The sequence below is a fragment of the Larimichthys crocea genome, chromosome I, assembly GCF_000972845.2.
Source record: "Larimichthys crocea isolate SSNF chromosome I, L_crocea_2.0, whole genome shotgun sequence".
In the NCBI taxonomy this organism is placed as follows: Eukaryota; Metazoa; Chordata; class Actinopteri; family Sciaenidae; genus Larimichthys; species Larimichthys crocea.
Genome location: NC_040011.1, coordinates 32,467,915 through 32,488,432, shown reverse-complemented (window position 1 = coordinate 32,488,432; position 20,518 = coordinate 32,467,915). Strand labels below are relative to the sequence as shown.

The window sequence follows — 20,518 nt, the reverse complement described above, 5'->3', positions numbered from 1 at the left end:
TTGAGGGGTGGGGGCGATATGATTTCCGGACTGAAAGCCGATTCATGGTCGCCAAAAAAAAAAAAAAAAAAAAACGGACGAGGGCGATAATGGAGCAACGTGGCGGTCGGATTTGTGAGATTACAGTCAATAAGTTTCCTGCACAAGACTGCCTCCTAATCCCTGTGTGAAAGGATGGGCAGTGCACGGCTCAATCCTGACTTTTCTGCACTGAAAAAAAGCGTCTGGTGGGGCATGGAAGGAGACTTCTCTCCTCTTCACTCCACACATGCACATTATGGTCAGAGAGGGTGTAGGCTCACTTGTGCTGGATGTCACAACACATGTCAGACTCTTGTGTTAGTTTGAAATCTGATTGTTTACACAAGTGCTTCCCACCCATCTTTTTTTCAGTTGTTGTTTTCTTCCTTGTTGCAGGATGGCAGAGGCTCCCATGTTCAGTGGATTGTTTGTCTCCTTGCCCCCGGCTCTCGCGATGACCATGTGATTTTTGGGAAGAACTCCGACCGTCCCCGGGATGTGCAGGAGGTGGCCCACTACCCCGCAGCATCTCACCCTTTAGGCTCCATGCTGGAGGTAAACCTGCCCTGGACTCTTTACTGTTCCACCACCACCACCACTGCTGCTGCTGGTGCAGCTGACTGACAGCAGTCTGGTGCATTGCAGAAAATAAATCAAGAATAAAAAAAAGATTAAAATCATGCATTTACTCAGTTTTATATATTCACAATAAGGCCGTCTGCACAAAGTGCTGAGTGGTAAATTATTTACAACATGGACTTGTGTTAGACAAACCCACCGTTATGTTTAAAGGAAGTGAAGTTTTAACCACCTTTTCACCTCCGGCGTACAGTACAGTTCTTGCTTTATTTGTCTGCTTCTGAGATTTCTGCCTTCACTCAACACGTGGGGTGCATGATGTTATGTTTGTTCCATTAAAAACAGACAATTATGAAATGAGAAAAGTCACTCTGGAAAATACAGTCTTTGCTGTAAACCAGTTTGAGTAGAACTATTTTTACACAAGAAATAGGCTCTATGTAAACTGTAGACAACTTGCAGAGTTAAGGAGTAAACCTGCAACTGATGCCATAAATAGAAAATGGCTAGTATTCTGGCATCACCTGACATGTGTGACAGTGTATCAGTATAGTAGTACCAGATGAAAAGTGCTCTTCAGAGTAACAGGGGTGCTGTCTCTGAAAGAGATGTTGCTGTTAGATTAACTTTTGCTTTTAGTATCACCAACTAAATATCATCCACCACAGGTGGATATATTCAAACCTGGGCAGATTCAATCAAACAAAAAACGTGTGTATTTGAGGTGAAGCACCCTTTAAACTCATCAGTTGTGACACAAATGTTGCACACAAACTCTGAAAATATCTGTTGTTGTGGAATGTCCGAGTGGAAGTAACGGATGCATTTCTATGTCTTAGAAAGGTGTGCGCCAAGCAGCGAGATGCATATCTGTGCAGGAAGAGGATGCTATATTGCCCTTTGAGTGTCGAGTGATGTGGAAAGTGGCTTTGTGTGCTAGCATTGAGTGTTGGGCTTTATATATCCTGGGGCTTAATGCAGTTTCTGCCCATTACGAGCGTGCCAGCTTTGCATGTCTGCACCGAAACATAACTTGGAAGCTGTTTGTGCAATGCATCACGATTTTAATGTCTCATTTGTCTGCAGTGCACATACATCCAATCCTCAGGTGGAGAGACTCATGCCGTCATTCTCAGCAAGCCTGCCTGGATGTGGGGCGCTGAAATGGGGGCCATGACCAGGGGGTTCTGTTGGGAATGAGGCTGTCTGGACCAGAGAGCCTGTCGCTCCGGAGAGGCTCTGCTGGGCCATGGACCTCGTCCGGTGAGCCTTTTGTTACTAAACCAATCCCTTTGGATATAACAAGCTTAGCAAATTTTAGCAATAAGAGAAATTAATCTTCAGAGCTGATGGGAGCAACTATTGCATCCTCAATAAAGTCAGTTTGGATATCGGATATTCTAGTATTAACTTATCCTCTGAGGCTTTGATCAAAAGGGTGTGTAGATTGTGACAGCATGTTATGACAGGTGGTAGTAGTATTATTGGAGTGTAGCAGTGCAGTAGCATTTCCTCAGAAACACGTCAGAGAACCGTGTAAACAACTCAACTGATTTTCATGGTTAATTAGCACGATCAAACAAAAATTCCATAACACATTACAAAAACGTTCCCGTTAATTAAATGACATATTAACATTTATTGCCTTGTAATAAGGCACACGTGCATGACTTTTGATTGTCAGATTGGCGTTGGAGCGAGGGGACAGTGCCTGGGCGGCGTTGACAGTGATCACTGGCCTCCTGGAGCAGCATGGTCAGGGGGGGCAGTGCGGGAGGACCCTGAGCCCTTCAGCTACCACACACTTTCCTCCTGGTGGACCGCAACGAGGCTTGGGTACTGGAAACTGCCGGAAGGCTGGGGTGGCACAGCATAGGACCACGCTGGCCTGTAGATGTGCATGTAACAATACGACTTCGATTTTATGTCTCACTATCTAAACAGTAAATGAGGCACCATCGTACAGTGCTAATCTTTTAGCTTGACCCTCGTGCCTACTGCAATTCTCTGTATATTCAGCCAGTCTCAGTACACAGTGTTACCTGATGTGTGCATATTTGTGTGTGCTAGTGTCGCGTGTTGTGTTCGTTTTTCTGTTTGTTGTGCCTGTTTCTTTTGAATACTTTAGTCGTGTAGTCGATAATGTACCCCTTGGCTAATATGCCTCTATCTGGAACCCGATATTTGTTCAGCGTTAATTATAGGATTCAATTTTTAGCAATCAGAGATATGGGTATGTCTAATCAGGAAACTCAAGATGCTGTAATTACCGGACAACGTGTGTTATTGAATGGAAACTTGCCTGTTCGTACTTGTGCTATATGTCCTTTTTATATGGATGGTCCAGTTCTGGTGTCACATGTCAATGATGGATGTAATGGAGATCAGGTTTAGTTTAGTAAAAGAGCCAACGAATGTTTACACGTATTGCCAATACGGCCGTACTACCCTGATATCAGCCCTTTATTCTTGCTCCTACCAATTTTTCGCTCTGAGGACGTGCCTACAATACCTATTCACATCATGATCGAAGCTCAGGTCCAACTAAGAATATTCGAGGGTTCTCTATTCGGCAGGAATTTTCAAAATTTATCAAAACAATAGAATTATCGGTAATATCAAACTTTCAAAATTCTACAATATGTAACCTAAGGCATCCACGCCATCTACTCCATCTCCCGTCCCCCCGAGAGCCTGCCCCCCCACTGTTTATCGCCTGAGGACTATATCTGTCGCGCTAGGGTGTATGATCTCTCGAAACCCTCTTTGTCTTATCTGCGATTTTATATATTACAGCTACTGGCTTGTTGTCCTTTGAATGGAATCACTAGAAGTAGTAGTCGGTCGAGTTGTTCCCATTCCATAAGGACAGGCAGATATAGGTTTGTATTTAATTTCTCAGAGACCGTGCATCATAATAAAGATATTCTGATCCGCATAGTTCATATGTCTATTATTCTATACACTGTGTTGAGATGTCATCGATTAAAATTGAGTATATCTTATGTGCAATGCTACGCTTCAGAAATGCTAGCAATGCCGATATAGTAGTGGCTTTCAGATTCCTGCCAAGAATTCATCGTGTGAAATGGAAGAAGCTAGATGTTGACTGCTAGTCGAGTTGCAATTTTAGATATATGAGATATGTGTGTGTCTGTGTACTGTTTGGGCATGTCATTTAGTGTTCTTTGGCTGGCCGCAAAAAAAAAAAAAAAAAACGAGACGAGGGCGATAATGGAGCAACGTGGCGGTCGGATTTGTGAAGATTACAGTCAATAAAGTGTTCCTGCACAAGACTGCCTCCTAATCCCTGTGTGAAAGGGATGGGCAGTGCACCGGCTCAATCCTGACTTTTCTGCACTGAAAAAAAGCGTCTGGGTGGGGGCATGGAAGGAGACTTCTCTCCTCTTCACTCCACACATGCACATTATGGTCAGAGAGGGTGTAGGCTCACTTGTGCTGGATGTCAAACACATTGTCAGACTCTTGTGATTAGTTTGAAATCTGATTGTTTACACAAGTGCTTCCCACCCATCTTTTATTCAGTTGTTGTTTTCTTCCTTGTTGCAGGATGGCAGAGGCTCCCATGTCATGTGATTGTTTTGTCTCCTTGCCCCCCGGCTCTCGCGATGACCATGTGATTTTTGGGAAGAACTCCGACCGTCCCCGGGATGAGGTGCAGGAGGTGGCCCACTACCCCGCAGCATCTCACCCTTTAGGCTCCATGCTGGAGGTAAACCTGCCCTGGACTCTTACTGTCCACCACCACCACCACTGCTGCTGCTGGTGCAGCTGACTGACAGCAGTCTGGTGCATTGCAGAAAATAAATCAAGAATAAAAAAAAGATTAAAATCATGCATTTACTCAGTTTTAATATATTCACAATAAGGCCGTCTGCACAAAGTGCTGAGTGGTAAATTATTTACACATGGACTTGTGTTAGACAAACACACCTGTTAATGTTTAAAGGAAGTGAAAGTTTTAACTCACCTTTTCACCTCTCGGCCGTACAGTTCTTGCTTTATTTGTCTGCTTCTGAGATTTCTGCCTTCACCTAAACACAGTGGAGGTGCATGATGTTATGTTTGTTCCATTAAAAACAGACAATTATGAAATGAGAAAAAGTCACTCTGGAAAATACAGTCTTTGCTGTAAACAAGTTTGAGTAGAACTATTTTTACACAAGAAATAGTCTCTATGTAAACTGTAGACAACTTGCAGAGTTAAGGAGTAAACCTGCAACCTGATGCCATAAATAGAAAATGGCTAGTATTCTGGCATCACCTGACATGGTGACAGTGTATCAGTATAGTAGTACCAGATGAAAAGTTGCTCTTCAGAGTAACAGGGGTGCTGTCTCTGAAAGAGATGTTGCTGTTAGATTAACTTTTGCTTTTAGTATCACCAACTAAATATCATCCACACAGGTGGATATATTCAAACCTGGGCAGATTCAATCAAACAAAAAACGTGTGTAATTTGAGGTGAAGCAGCCCTTTAAACTCATGCAGTTGTGACACAAATGTTGCACACAAACTCTGAAAATATCTGTTGTTGTGGAATGTCCGAGTGGAAGTAACGGATGCATTTCTATGTCTTAGAAAGGTGTGCGCCAAGCAGCGAGATGCATATCTGTGCAGGAAGAGGATGCTATATTGCCCTTTGAGTGTCAGTGATGTGGAAAGTGGCTTTGTGCTGACTAGCATTGAGTGTTGAGCTTTATATATCCTGGGGCTTAATGCAGTTTCTGCCCATTACGAGCGTGCCAGCTTTGCATGTCTGCACCAGAAACATAACTTGGAAGCTGTTTGTGCAATGCATCACGATTTTAATGTCTCATTTGTCTGCAGTGCACATACATCCAGATCCCTCAGGTGGAGCAGACTCATGCCGTCATTCTCAGCAAGCCTGCCTGGATGTGGGGCGCTGAAATGGGGGCCAATGACCAGGGGGTCTGTATTGGGAATGAGGCTGTCTGGACCAGAGAGCCTGTCGCTCCAGGAGAGGCTCTGCTGGGCATGGACCTCGTCCGGTGAGCCTTTTGTTACTAAACCAATCCATTTGGATAATAAACAGCTTAGCAAATTTTAGCAATAAAGAGAAATTAATCTTCAGAGCTGATGGGAGCAACTATTGCATCCTCAATAAGTACAGTTTGGATATCGGATATTCTAGTATTAACTTAATCCTCTGAGGCTTTGATCAAAAGGGTGTGTAGATTGTGACAAGCATGTTATGACAGGTGTAGTATTATTGGAGTGTAGCAGTGCAGTAGCATTTCCTCAGAAACACGTCAGAGAACCGTGTAAACAACTCAACTGATTTTCATGGTTAATTAGCACGATCAAACAACAAATTCCATAACACATTACAAAAACGTTCCCGTTAATTAAATGACATATTAACATTTATTGCCTTGTAATAAGGCACACGTGCATGACTTTTGATTGTCAGATTGGCGTTGGAGCGAGGGGACAGTGCCTGGGCGGCGTTGACAGTGATCACTGGCCTCCTGGAGCAGCATGGTCAGGGGGGGCAGTGCAGGGAGGACCCTGAGCCCTTCAGCTACCACAACACTTTCCTCCTGGTGGACCGCAACGAGGCTTGGGTACTGGAAACTGCCGGAAGGCTGTGGGTGGCACAGAAGATCACGGGTGAGAATGCTCACATTAAACAAAATACAATCTTCATTCTTCATCTGACTGTGCTAAAATGAAGCTGTAGCAGTGTGTGTGTGTGTGTGTGTGTGTGTGTGTGTGTGTGTGTGTGTGTGTGTGTGTGTGTGTACCCCTTTAATGTCACGAACAATTTGTTCAGGTTAATTATGAGGTTCATTTTAAATAATAAGGTCTAATCCAAATACAAAATCTAATTAGACCGTGTGTTATTTGATATTGGTACTTTGTATGCAGTGTCATCTCTTACTGTAAGGTCAGGTTTATTTATAAAAGCCAAATTTACGTCTTTACAGTATAATGAAACCCTTTATTATTGCCATACCAATATAGATATGGAAAAAATAACATCTCAGAAAGAGCAACTAAGAAGGGGTTTTCAAAATTCTATCAAAAAATAGAATTACAGTATACAACCAAAATCTACAAAGTAACTAAGGATACAGAATAACAATATACAGTACAACTGAGAGCTGAAACACTGACTGGGATAAGTCAGTGGTTAGATCAAATCCCTCTTTGTATCTGCAAAATTCAGCTCTAGGTTGGCTTTGAATGGGGTCATTTTTGTTCCCCATCCCAATAAGGACGGCAAATATGTATTAATCCGAGACCAAAAATAGTCCCAGTAAATGCATTATTCACTCCTGTTTGAGTAACATAAAAAACTATAGTGCAAGATACCTTTTTAAAATGACAGTGGCATTGTCTGAAATCTTTTTTTTTACTGTCAACCGTTTTATTTGAGTGTCCCACTCTGAGTATGTAAATGTATCTATTATATAGTGCCCTTAAAAATGACATAATCGAATATGAAAAGGCATGTATACTACTTATTGCTAACAACCCCACACCACACCACATTCACCACAATTTATAGACGCAAAAATTACCACTTAGTGAGTGCTGATGGTGATACAGGACTGTTTACAGGACCCTTTACTGTGCAGTAAACTGTTGAGTGTCTACTGTAGTGAACGAGTTAACAAGGGGGTGATTTTGGACACCTTTGGGCTCCTCTGTGAGGCTGTACATAGCGATGCTTTGAGCTACATGCTAACATCAGCATGCTAACACAATCACAGTGTCAGTGCTCTCATGTTGATGTTTAGCAGGTATAATGTTTAGCATCATCAATATTTTAGTTTAAAGGGTTAGGCTAAAGTGTTTGCTAATTAGCACTAAGCACAGAGTACAGCTGAGGCTGATGGGTATGTGTGTTTTTTTAGGTGTTTTGAAATAATGATGATGGTGGCACTAGATGAAATGTCAAAGTCTGTCATAGCTATTGAGTTGTTACTTCCACAGCTGTAGGCCGACCAGCAGACTATCACTAAAGCTACACTGAAAGGTATCTAGCTAAACCAGACTTAAAGTTATGCACTGAGTGCTCAGCTGCTTAATCAGCCTTAAAGAGCAAATCAACACTACACCGCACAAGAATGCTGAAGATCCATATGAAATATTATAAATACTTGCATGACTCATAATTGCTCTTTAATGTGGGAAGCTAAACTACAAAGTAAATAAAGCCCATTCAGATCTCTTTGTTCATTCTTCGTTCTTCAGCATGAGACCACAGCTTATAGAGATGTGTCATATAATTCAGGGAATCCTGAAATTGTGGTGAAGAGATGCTCGTTCATCAGGTTTGGATCAGTCTAACAAGTGGAGATCAACCTTGCAAGCTGCTCTGCTCAGTGTGTATTCAGATACAGCACAAATGAGAAATTTCATTATGAAAAGCATTTTGGGGGAATGGGATGAAAATTTTAACCATGTCACACTCCCAAACAGCTTTTAGGAAGAAAAAATGGTTTGGCCAGGGGTCTTCACATGCTAACAGACAATTTCTCTTCTCAGAGGGTGTGAAGAACATCTCTAACCAGCTGACCATTGGTACTGAGGTCTCAGCAGAGCACCCGGAGCTGCGGAGCATGGCCCAGGCTCAGGGCTGGTGGGATGGTGAAGGAGAGTTCAACTTCTCTGAGGTGTTCAGCCCCGAGAACCCACCTGCTAGGATGGAGCTTGCCAAAAAACGCTACAAGGGAGGCACAGAGCTACTCCAGCAACATGATGGTAAGGATAGGCCGCTCCTGCTTTTCCCAGAATGCCTTTGGACATCACCCTGAGAACACTGTAACTTATCAACTCATCTGCTCTGTTGCTCCTCTGTGCTGTCTCTGGTCCCAGGCTCAGTGACGGCAGAGGTGATGATGTCCATTCTGAGGAACAAGCCCAGTGGCATCTGCATGGATTCTGGAGGTTTCTGCACCACAGGCAGCATGGTGTCTATCCTGCCCAGAGATACCAGCCTGCCCTGCATCCACTTCTTCACTGCCACACCAGACCCCTCAAGGTATGACCCTAACTAAACTAAAAGTATTCCTTTAGATTATAATCATCAGTTAACAGAAACATAACCATTGTTATTTTTAGATAGTTATGCATACTATATTCTATCTTTGCCATGTTTTGTAAATAGACCCCCCCTAAATCGGACACACGGGACCTTTTAGGACTATAATAACTCATTTGGATCACAACATATTCACACATGAACTGCTGTCGACACAATACTAATACACTATACTAATCCTGTTACATGAAAGCTTTTCAGTTTACAATTTGCTGTTTTAAACAACTGCCTCATGCAGCATTGCCATAGTATTTCAAAACCTTTTGTCACAAACAGCAAATTGAATCTGTGTTGTATGCTTTTAATAATAATAATAATAATAATAATACATTGGATTTATATAGCGCTTTTCAAGAACTCAAAGACAAAAAATACATTATATCTGTGCTGTGTTGGGTGTTTTCTTTCAGAAATCAGGGAAGATGGACATACATTTCTAATCATTTCTAAATCATTTTCATGGTTCTTTCTTGACTAAAGATCATGGACGTTTGTACTAATGTGAGAGAAAATAGAGAGAGATTATGTGATGTACTTCCCCAAGTAATTCCTAATGCTAAGCTAGGATAGCCTTGAGATTTTTGGTCACAGTGCTGCATGTGAGCTGAACATAAAAATAGGTTTATGTTATTATATAATAAGGCTGTAGTTAGCACTAAATTACATAGTTCAGGACACGTAAAAAACTGTACTACCTATGTTTTAAATGTTCCAAAACGTGTTTCATGCTACCTCAACTTCTATTTATCATTTCACCAGGCAAACATGTCCTAAAGTTGGACATTTAAATATATCCTAAATTTAGTTGCATGATGTCGGACTGAAACATGTTGCTCAACCAGTGGGACATTGGACGCTGGTGAAACAACATCATGTTATATCAGATGCATTCCTGGTGTGTGGTAGGTTCTGTGGTGCGATGTTGATTCTTTCTTTCCCTCCTGAACTTTTCTTGCATTCTGTCTCCACTTTGGGTTGATGGGATTTTCTAAGTCTGCATTTTTTTCTTTCCTGTTCCTCTCCCTGTCAACCCACCCCATCCTGTACCCTGGTAGGTCTGTATTCAAGCCTTTTGTCTTCTCGGACTGTTCCACCCCAGTACCGAGGGTGGTCTCTCCACAGTTTGGCCCAGAAGACCCCGTCAGGAAGCAGCCTCGCTTTCAGAGCCAGGTGGACCGCAGACATGACCTGTACAAGGCCCACCAGGAGGCGCTTATCACCATGGAGACCAACCCGGTGGGCACTGATAGACAACCTAGGTCAATGATAGTCCTGCACAGATCTCTGGCAGAGCTGGAAGTTCACATTCATTTCATTTATACATCCACAACATTTTATTGAGAGGTGAACTTGGTCAGATAAATCATAGGCGAGTCGTACAGCTCAGGACCGACACTCCCAATGCAGAGCAAAACACAACAGGACCTCACAGTTAGTGCAGACAAGACACATGGCGTGAGCGTAGACTAAACATAAACAGGCTACAAGTACACATTCAAAGCCAAAGAGCAGGTTTCAACCGTGACTACTTTGTGCAACTAGAGATTAACATGAGAATGCGGGAGGTATTAGTGCTTCAAAACAAAGTAACGTTAAAGCCAGACTATCCTGTCTGAGATGACTTGCGTTTTTTTGAATTATGTATTAACTGAGATAGAATCTGTAGTTAATGAATTCCCAGTTTTATCCTACATACAAATTCAAAGCAAGTTTTGAGAATGAGATGCATTCACACTGTAAAGTGAAAAACTATAAATAAATATACTATAAATATAAACTATGACTATAAATATACTCAGTCAGTATTCATACTGAGTATGTTTCCTTTTTGAATGTGCTGTTGATGTTCTCCTGCAATTCAAAAAGGAAATGCATAGACAAGATGTAAAACATGAAAGGAGAGTCTATGTTGAACAGCAGCCAAAGTGGCTACACGTGACAATTACATAATGGTAAATCTTAAAACATATTGTAACACTACTACAAGTGTTATGGAATTTTCTATCCTTAGGTTACACAAGGTCACGTGTGGGCCTTGAGGTCCTCAGCAGTATTAGTTTGGCTTTGATTGGGAACAGTAGGTGCCAGTCTATCTCAACACTGTGGTGGCCAGGGTCGAAGAAACCTATTGCTGCCTTCTTAGACATAATAGATAGCTTGTCGTTGACGTTCCAATCTGCATAAACAGACATCTGTGTTTCCGGACTAGAATATGCTGACAATAACACCTCCACAAGTAAAAGCATTCTCTTTGACTAATTCTGGGCGTGTAGTATTTGTGTGTTATCTTTGGGTTTAAAGTCGATTGGGCAGAAAGTGAGACCGACTCAGGCACTTCTGATGAACTTTGAGAGTGTCTCTAATTCTCCTTGGCCAAACGTCAATAAATAATACAGCATAAGACACACACGCTTTCTTCCTTCCTGACCTCAACATTAACCTTTTACTTCAGCAATTTCTCCACAACAACAAGTAATGAAGAAGAATTAAGTTAGCAGCTTAAGTTATTAATATCGGTTACAGCAATATCTACCCACAGTTTTCTAACATTAGCTACCAGGAGCTAATAGTCATACCAGACCAAGTAAGACTGACACATTTATTGTTGAAAATGATGAAACAACATGAGGAAGGTCATTCTTGACTGAGGAATATGCAATCTGACAAATAGAGTCTACTTACTAGCCTTTTGTGTGGCTTAAGCTTAACTTGGAGTGACAGACCATCTCTGTGTTGCCCTAAAAGTTTGCATAAAACAGTTTGCATAAAACCGTACTCTGAGAAAACAATCCCAAATCAAGGTCCTCTTACTTTTTGTGGCGCTTTCGTCCGCATCACATGTATTTCACTTTCTGTTATTCAGGTTTAGTTGGCAGTGACATTTTAAAGTCACCTAAGGTTGATGTATTTTGGTTGTGCTGCATCATTTCCTGTTTGTCCAAAGCACTTGAGTGCTTGTATATTATGAGTGTGTAGTATGGAGTTTTGACACATCTCTTGCTGCTGTTTTGGTGCAGTGGCATGAGTGTGTAGAAACCCAGATTATCCCGTAGAGGAAATGGAGGCGTGTGATAGCAGGTGTGCAACTGCTGTCATTAAGTCTCTGTCTCCCGCCACAGACGTCTGGTTCAAACAGACCTTCAAAAGCTCAAGAGTGGATCAGGATTCTTGTAAATGCACATACGTAGATCACATATAGGGGCCTGACTGTGGTTTAATATGTAGTTAAATAAACTGCACTGTTTAAGTGGGTTAAACAAGATATGCAAATACTATTTAATCCAGGTGTTACTGTTGTTCTGAGATCTCTGTTGTCATTGTTCTCTCTGTGGCAGGGTTTAACTACCTATGATATTCTGAGAGAGCTGGAGTCGCAGTGTCTGACCGAGATTTCAGCCATGCTGAGTGGGGAGATACCAGGAGAAGAACTGGGGGACTTGTTTTTCGATAGTGTGGACACAGAGATTAAGTTCTACCAATGAGGAGGTGAGAGGCTTCAGGAGCTCTGCATGGCTGTTGCATCGTGCATGAATGTCTTCCTGTTGTTAAATATAATGAGGTCCAGCAGCACTGCATTATAGGTTCAGTGGTAAACCAGTAGAAAATGTCAAAAGAACCTTAAAAAGTATGAGCTCTGCTCTTTCAGCAGTCAGAAAGGCAGTATTACACACACTACATAATATAACATTCTAATCTAATCATTTAGAGTCTGCATTTGTCTGTGATAAAGGAACAGACTGAGTCATCACAATGTCTCTTGCTGCTGAAATCTAGATAGACCTGTTAACTGTCATTTAACAGTCAGCACTAACCGTTTTCCTGAAGAATAAAGCATGTAAAACAAACACATGATAGCATGTTTACAGCTGCAATAAGTTCAAAAAGTCAACGCCACTATTGAAATTCTAAAAGTTTCTGATGTCTCCAGCTCCTCTGCCTTTACTCATTCTTCGCATTTAAATATAGAGACATCTCTGTGTGTGCAAGTGTGATTGTGACAAAGCTCTGAACGTGCTCTGTGTTTCACTGTCTTCTGTTACAGTGCCCTCAGGTGGACATCCCTAGCACTCGCACAGTTGCAGGAGAAGGCCCTGGGACTGATTTTAAAAACTTTGTGTTCCTCGTCTGATGGGCCTCCGACTTGCTCGCACAACACACATCCCTGTCACCATTCCATCATTAACACAGACTAAATGTCTAAGCTGCACGTGTGATTTGGGCATATTTATCATCTGTATCACCCAGGGAGCAATGGCTGCACCTCATTAGTGAGTTTAATGACGTAGACTACACAGGCGCCTATGTAGATCTGTGTTAAGTTGCACAAATACTGTGAGTACGGCATTTGTTTAACGTTTTGTTTGTTTTGTGGCAAATCAATGGGTTCTCACGTGAAGGCTACCTGTAGGGAAAGATCTAATAAAGAATGTACATAGTCTGTTCTGAGTATGTTGTGAGCTTTCTGGTCACCCCAGTGCTGCGGGTGTAGGTATTAGTAACGTTGAAGTGTGTTGGTTACATTTGCATATGCATATTTTCCTCTCCATTTCAGCCCTCAGTCAAAACTAAAATCTTGAAAAACGCCAGCTTGGTGTTTCAGTGTGTACGGGTTAAACATAGCTTTATCATAACGATGACATGCCCAGTGAGGGTCAGTGTGTCAGTAACAGAACAATCTTTAGTCGTCTCTAACTTTCTCTGTGATCGTTCATTTTAAATGCCAATAAAGTCGATTACACAGCAGAGCTGTTGTCATTAATCTGTTGATTTTGTCAACATAAATCTAGCTACTCTGAAGCAACATTCTTTTTTGTAAGTTTGGTCATTTCTAATGTACTGATATTGACTTATTATGTCTCTTCCTGGTCACTAACAAACTACAGATGATACAACAGATGCTCCTCTGTTCTCCCCACCCCTCCACCAACCAACAGGACAGTATTACCTGGATATCCTTATTAAGGCAATCTTTTAGGTTAGATGTTAGATTTATCCACGTTAAAATTGAGTTTAGTTGTTCATCACTGGATCTCGCTGGTGATAATTCCAGGTAATCCAGTAAAAATCATGATGAGGCTTCCAACCTTTGATTACAATTTTCTGAGCAGCAGGCCGCTTCACAAGAGAAAAGAAAGAATCATCATTTAGAAGATGTGTGGTAGGTTTTGTTAGAACCTCTATTAGTTCTGCAAAGATATTAATAACCTTCCTCCAAAGACCAAAAATCCTCTGGACACTCCCGACCAACATATATAAAAGAGCTAACAGTCTTGTGGGAGCAAAATAAGCAGTGTAGGTCAGGTACCAGTCCATTCTGAGGTCGAGGTCTAAATCTCAAATGTGTATACTGATGATTTGGGTTTTTTGAAGCACCAGTAACGTTATCTCAAATTGCATCGTAGTCTAAGTCTTGTCCCAGCTCAGATATATTCCTATCCCAAGCATTTATTCCTGATCCATGCCTATAATTCTCAGAGCTATACACTATATGTCTTTTACATCTGAACCTCAGGGAACACCAAGGGTTAATCAAGGTTTATCAATATTATCGAGACAGGTTCTTCAATCCTTAGTCTTTAAAAGATGAATTTGGTTAAATCATACAACCTTTTTTTCCTCTAGGTCTTCCACATAATTCAGTGACCAAAACCTAAATAACCTAATAAAGGTCACCGCAAAAATGCTGACACATTATACTCAGGCATTTGATCTAAAATATCTTGAAGTTGGATTTTACCAGCATTAATATTAACAAGTGAAGTTCTGTTTCCACCACTGTTTATGGTTAGTGGTTGTGAATTTGAACACAGGACTATATGACAGCAGTAAGATTAAGTCAGATTAAACACATCAGACAAAGTCTCTAGCGTGGTTTGTCTGCGTGTGACCTACCCTTTAAAAAAACTTAAATATTTTGGGTGGATATTCCCTTTATCATTTGATAGTTTTCCTGACACTGACACTGATACTGCTCCAGTCTAGCGGGTGGCGGCGCACCAATAAACTGTGCCAGCCGCCAGCAGCCTGCTTCTCTTTGTGCCGTTCGCACTCCATCCTCGAGGTGGCGGTAATTCAAATGTTTTGCTCGATGCGGGGGTGAACCAAACATCCCGGTGGTGTGGTAGTAAGGCGGCCCAATGACGGCACCGCTTGCTTGACAACTTAGTTACAAATGTTAGCTTACTACAGTTTATCTGTTTATTTTTGTTTTGTTTTCTACCAAGTACCTAGTTTCAACATTTACCACGCCCCCCTCCCCCCCGCCATTAAAGAAAGTGGAGTCGTCCAACGGAAAAGGTAATGTAACGTGAGGCTCCGTCGCTAGTACCAGTGTTGCTAACAGGTTTACCAGATACTGTTTGGCTTTGCCCACAGCGTTAGCTCATATATCTGGACTCCAGGCCTAGGGAGTTAGTGCAAATGTGTCGCTTCAGGCTGGAAGTAAGCGGAGGACACTCGCCAGTAGCTGTGAGTTATCATTTTTATATTATTGAAAGCTAACTAGCTAATTGTCCCTGCTGTGCTAACGTTACTTTGCAGCCGATCCACTAGCAACCAGCTAGTAGAGCTAGCCGGCTAAGGTTGGCTAATATAGGTCATAAAACACGGTACCCGTCGCTAAGCTTTGCACCAAAGCTGCAGCAGGTGGTTTGACTAAATAAAGTTCTGCTGAAATGCACACATGTGCACAAATGCACACCTTTAGTCCACAGATGTTAGACAGCTGCTAAACCGTTTCATAACAACTTTACTTACTACGTATTTGAGGAGACATTATCCTTCTGGTCTCCTCTTGTAATCACATAACAATGTATATTTTCTTCATTGTGTTTGGTGCTATTCCTGACACCCTCATGTGCAGCAGTGACTGCAGGTGTCCTGTTACTGTTTGTAGGATTGAATTGTATACTTTACAAACTTCTTTTAAAGAGGCCCAGATTTGATAATATGAAGATCCAATAATAACAATAAAAAAGTTACAATAAAAAAGAAAAAAAAAAGTTACATGCATATGCACCGTTTTATTTTCATTGTCACAATTATCTTTTTTTTTTTTTTTTAAATGTCATGAAACTCTGAACATATCTAAAAACCAATTCTGCCTTCTAAAGTCAGATAACAAAGAAACATATTTTGTGTCACATCTACAGGTACATAACACCAGTCTTTAGAGAACGTTTAGTGCATTCAAATGCTTCATTATGTCAAACAAAAAAAGCCTAATCTGTCAGCCGTACAGTATCTGACAATCCTAGCAGCCTATAAATAGTAATAAATATCATGAATAGATAAATATATAAATAAATATCATGAAAATGAAGCTATGGGCCGCATGAAATCTGACTGCGGGCCAATCGTACTCTGGACATCCCTGCTTTAGACCCTATTTACAGCCCTGGTCCAATGATCATGTACCATTACTGATGTTCTCTGATCTTAATTGTCCTTTTTATTTCATACAAATGTACATTTAAGATGAAAGCATGAGTTCTTGATTCTGCCAAGAGTTCACAAGAAACCAAATAGTATCAGTCAGAGATATGAAGTCACAGTGATCTAGGTTCGGCTCCCTCTTAATTCCTTACCTCAGTGACTTTAAACCTAATTTTATTTATTTTTTCTTTCCTGCAGTGATTGACGTCCACTCAGCTCCTGGAGTTGCTGTGAGATAATGTACTCAAACAGGTCCGAACACAGTCACAGTCGGCAGTACAGTGACAGGCACAGCTATGATGACAGACGGGAAGAAAGGCGTGACCCTCACAGAGACGTACCACGGGATTCCCATTATAAATATGGTGGGGCCGACCACAGCAGCGCAGAAAGGACAAGCAGAAGCAGAGAGTGGAGTGACTCACCCAAGAGGCTCTACAGTAAAGACTCACTGAGCAGAGACAGGAGTAGAAAGAGCCCACTGAGGAGACGCATGTCTTCACCTGACTGGGGTGGTTCTGAAAAGAAAAAGCAAAGGTTTACTGGAGGCGATGAAGATGATTACAGATACAGACGTGTGCCTGAGGAGAAAGCAAGCAGGCTGTCGCCAGACAATTTGTCACGTTCACATGTAACCAAGGATTTTAAACAAACGCTACCACAGGAGGATGATTTTAAATACAGGAAAACAACTCAAGACTCCAGACAAAGATATCGACATGAGGAGTTCACCTACAGACAACAACACAATGATTCAACTAGCAGATGGTCGTCTGGGTATTACAACGATAGAGATGGTCATGAAACGAGCTGGGACCATTCACAAGAGAGGACACGATCACAAGACTGCTCCACAAAGGTTAGTCACAATAAATGCTGTTAGCGTCAGTGTAAGACGTGTAATAAATAAAATATTTCTTCTTATCAAACAGAGTTATCCCAAACCAAGAGAGAGGAATGACAGCAACTCCACAGATCAGGAAGATCATCGCCAAACCAGAACAAGGTTTCCAATGAATGCCTCCAGTGGACAGGTGAGTTTATTTCACACGTGTGTGTGTGCGGTAATTTGGGAGTTCGTTTATTATCAGTGAGAGGTACAGGTCAGTGTTTTGCGTGTCATATCGCAAATGCAATAAATGCAAATACAGTATGCTCACGCTCTCTGTGAAAGCTGTGATGCAGACCATAGTTTCTTAATGTACAGCTGTTTAGCTGTGTGACATATCTACATTGTTTTGCCAATTTTTTTATTTTTTATGTGTTGGTATTAACTTAACACTAAAATAGATTATGTAAGACAAATATCAATCTAAATACAATTAAAATAAATTTTGGATCAAACTCAGTATTAGAAGATACGGTATCAGGCTTTTGGGACTGTGATTTACAAAATTAGAATTGAGACTTTCTTGTCAGTGGCTCATTAAACCATAATCTCAAAATCCACCTTCGGGTACACTGTGGAGTTTTAGTACTTAACTGACTTAACAACTGGTTGCACAAGCAGCAGTCCAGTCACAAGTATTGAGGTTTCCATGTGGTTTCTCTCTAGCTCCCAACATCATACCAGCTGAATTTACTGTGGAGATAAAAAATTGCCTTTGCAACACCCTGACACAGAAGTCCTGTTTGTGTACCATTCTTTTTGATTTAGTCTTATTACTGAAAGCTTTCCAACATCAGCATGAATTGGAACCAACCATCCAACCAATAAAAACGCCACATTCTTCTAAAATGTGGAAGAAATTCCAGTGAGAGATGAACGAATGAACAAAGTTACTCCAATATTGTCAGCGGGTCCTCACACACAAGGTGGTTCAGAGTCTGACAAAGAGTGAAAGAAAGTATCACACGTTTGTTCTTGTCCTGCCCCTGGTGTAACTGAGGCGAAGTTATCTCTTGGGAAGTCCTCCCATAAAGAGGAGTATGACCCTTATCTTAGCCATAAAGATTATACACAGAAACTAGAGACAGAGAAATCTTTTGAAGAAACTCCTTAAAATAACTGATAAGAGCTGCAGGATAAGGAAAACTGTAGACTGTAGTTACTTTTCTCAAAGGAAAGCACAAAGAGTATGTTAAAAGAATTTTCAAATGACCCTTCAATAAGGAAGACTGGATTCGAAGTATCAAAGTTTAAGCTGAATTTATTATTCTTGTACAAGAAGGAGTGTTTAACAGTGCAACACACAAGAGGGGTTACAGAGAAAAAGGCTCCCAGATTGGCTGTCTCGGACACCTCCCAATAAATACAGAGTAAATCAAAATACAATAGAGTTTAACAGTATAATTCAGACATTTTGTCGCCACATAAAAGAAGCTTGTTTTAAATAAATGAAATAAGACTGGAACCTGTGTTTGATGGCTCTTTGTCACCCATTCTCCAATTATCTACATTTGTTAAACAAAAAGTTCAGATAAGAGTTGCATAAACTGTTTTTTTTCTTTTCAGTCTTGGGAAAGTGATGTCACCAACCAAAGTGCTGCTGCTCCTGAGCAGAACCGGCCAGCCAAGGGTTTCCAGCGTTTCCTTGACGTGCTTAACAAAGGTGTGAATGTTGACATGCTCACCAAGATAGTGACTCAGACCTCTGCGAAAGTGGATGATCAACCACATTCTCCAGCTTCTTTCATGAGCACTGCGGATCGTCCATGGTCTCCCAGTCGTCCTGGGAAGCGACAGGGAAGCCACCAAAATACCAACCATTGGAGTGAGAGCCAGGAATCCCAGAGTACGGCTTCTCCACAGCCTCATCACAGGTCCTTCAGCCCCAAGAGGCGCTCTCTGTCTGATGAAAAGTCCCTGCAAAGGGGTGATGTTGAACGAAGCTACTTCAGCTCCAACAGTAGACCCGGGTCTCCCTCAGTAATGGAAAAGCTGACACCTGAAGATGAGCACAAGCACAGGCACATGCAGGATGTTTTGCAGGCGATAGGCATGAATTTAGGATTTGAGGAATTGGGCCAGATGTCACATCGGATCCAGGAGCGTCTGTACGGAAAGAAGGATAGTGATGGGGAACACCATCGTACAAGAAGCAGGGAAAGGGACACAAGGCGAGCGTTTTCACCAAGAGCCCAAAGCAGATCATCATCAAGTAGGTCTAGTTTAAGCCCGTCAACTTGCGTGAAAAAAGACCCCTATAGTTCCCAGAGAGATGAAACAGGGGTACATCAAATACAGCAGCATCAACCCATTGAATACGGTCAGAATAGCAGCAGTAGCATTTTGCAGGAGAATGAGAAATCGGAACCTAACTCCCAAGAAAGCACCGCTACATGTCAGGCATTTTCTCAAAATCCCACATATACTTTGTCAGAGCCGTCTCCCACAGCTGTGATGCCGATGTACTCTCCAGTAAACAGTTCACCGATGCCGTACCCAACTCTGCCTCCTAACTTGCCTCCTAACTTGCCTCACGTTGGACCTGGGATTTTCTTGCCTCATCTACCTCCCTTCGTCCCTTACCCCCATGTCCCACCTTTGAACATCTTTCCAGCAGTACTTGCTCAAACAAGGCACCTGCTCCCACAACACATGAGTAATGCTCAGCCACTTCTTAACCCACCTCTGAACACTGCACAAAAATCCAAAACACTGTCAAGGCCGCGCTGTTTGCAGGTTATTGAAACCAAACAGCCTGGATGAAGACCGTTGCACGGGGCGGACGATCCGCCTTTTAAAATCGACTGTAGTTGAAAAAGAATCTTTTGTGTCTGAATAAGATATTCATAAAGTAAACAGTTGGGACTTCAGAGAGCTTTAACCACAAAACAAACGAAGATCACCCAAGAGAAAATCAACATTGAGCATTTGCAAGCAGCAACAAGGCCAAACACAGTTGACTGCAGGTTAATGTGTTGTTGGAGGTCTGACTATTTACACCCATGGCACACCCGAGTGATCACAGGCACAGAGTGCATAAAGTGTTTGATTTCTAAAAATGTTGTCTTCTTAATTTTATTATTCAGAATATGTTAAAACACCTTGAATTGATGCATTTATTTTTGTCGTAATTATATTTGCCCAGAGAGAATACGGGCCTTCCATCGTAATGCATCTTAGTCCAGTGTTGAGTCTTCAGAAGGTTTTGGCCACAATTACAAAACGTGCTCTACACTCCAGCTTTTCTGTTTGTCAGGTTGTTTTCTGTTTGTGTATACATGCAGAGAAGTGTGTAAATATTTCAGTTGCATAATATTAAACACAATTATTCAACAGAAATGGCCATGTGTGGGTTTATTAATTGTATTAGTTATGTTGTAAAAAAATAATAATAAAACAAACAAACAAACAAAAAAATATATATGTATATGTATATATATATGTGTATATGTGTGTGTGTGTGTGTGTGTATATGTATGTATATGTATATATGTATATAT

General features: G+C 41.5%; 2 protein-coding genes across 7 annotated transcripts in view; both read left to right on the top strand.

Annotated features, from left to right (window-relative positions):
• Positions 1 to 13,438, top strand: part of scrn2 (secernin 2) — a 14,460-nt gene extending 1,022 nt beyond the window's left edge. For 3 of the 5 annotated variants that reach the window (XM_027286487.1, XM_010732645.3, XM_010732646.3), the window contains 8 exons: positions 4,171 to 4,333; positions 5,452 to 5,633; positions 6,056 to 6,255; positions 8,140 to 8,355; positions 8,470 to 8,635; positions 9,751 to 9,931; positions 12,031 to 12,181; positions 12,738 to 13,438. In XM_027286487.1, the coding sequence (XP_027142288.1) occupies positions 4,171 to 4,333; positions 5,452 to 5,633; positions 6,056 to 6,255; positions 8,140 to 8,355; positions 8,470 to 8,635; positions 9,751 to 9,931; positions 12,031 to 12,177 (1,255 nt within the window). In that variant the 3' untranslated portion in view covers positions 12,178 to 12,181; positions 12,738 to 13,438. Of the gene's footprint in view, positions 1 to 3,841; positions 4,033 to 4,170; positions 4,334 to 5,451; positions 5,634 to 6,055; positions 6,256 to 8,139; positions 8,356 to 8,469; positions 8,636 to 9,750; positions 9,932 to 12,030; positions 12,182 to 12,737 lie in introns of those variants that run through there. The other 2 variants (XM_019266118.2, XM_027286503.1) reach the window with 2 other exon arrangements.
• Positions 13,439 to 14,733: 1,295 nt separating this feature from the next.
• LOC104920391 (cyclin-dependent kinase 12) lies at positions 14,734 to 20,357 on the top strand. 2 transcript variants are annotated; one of them, XM_027284595.1, is made up of 5 exons: positions 14,734 to 14,992; positions 15,071 to 15,163; positions 16,328 to 16,988; positions 17,062 to 17,163; positions 18,585 to 20,357. In XM_027284595.1, exons 3-5 carry the CDS (start codon positions 16,368 to 16,370, stop codon positions 19,779 to 19,781), a joined length of 1,920 nt encoding a protein of 639 aa, XP_027140396.1. In that variant the 5' UTR covers positions 14,734 to 14,992; positions 15,071 to 15,163; positions 16,328 to 16,367; the 3' UTR covers positions 19,782 to 20,357. The 2 variants fall into 2 exon arrangements, with proteins under 2 accessions (XP_027140396.1, XP_010730952.2); XM_010732650.3 differs by lacking the exon at positions 15,071 to 15,163.
• The last annotated feature ends 161 nt before the right edge of the window (positions 20,358 to 20,518 follow it).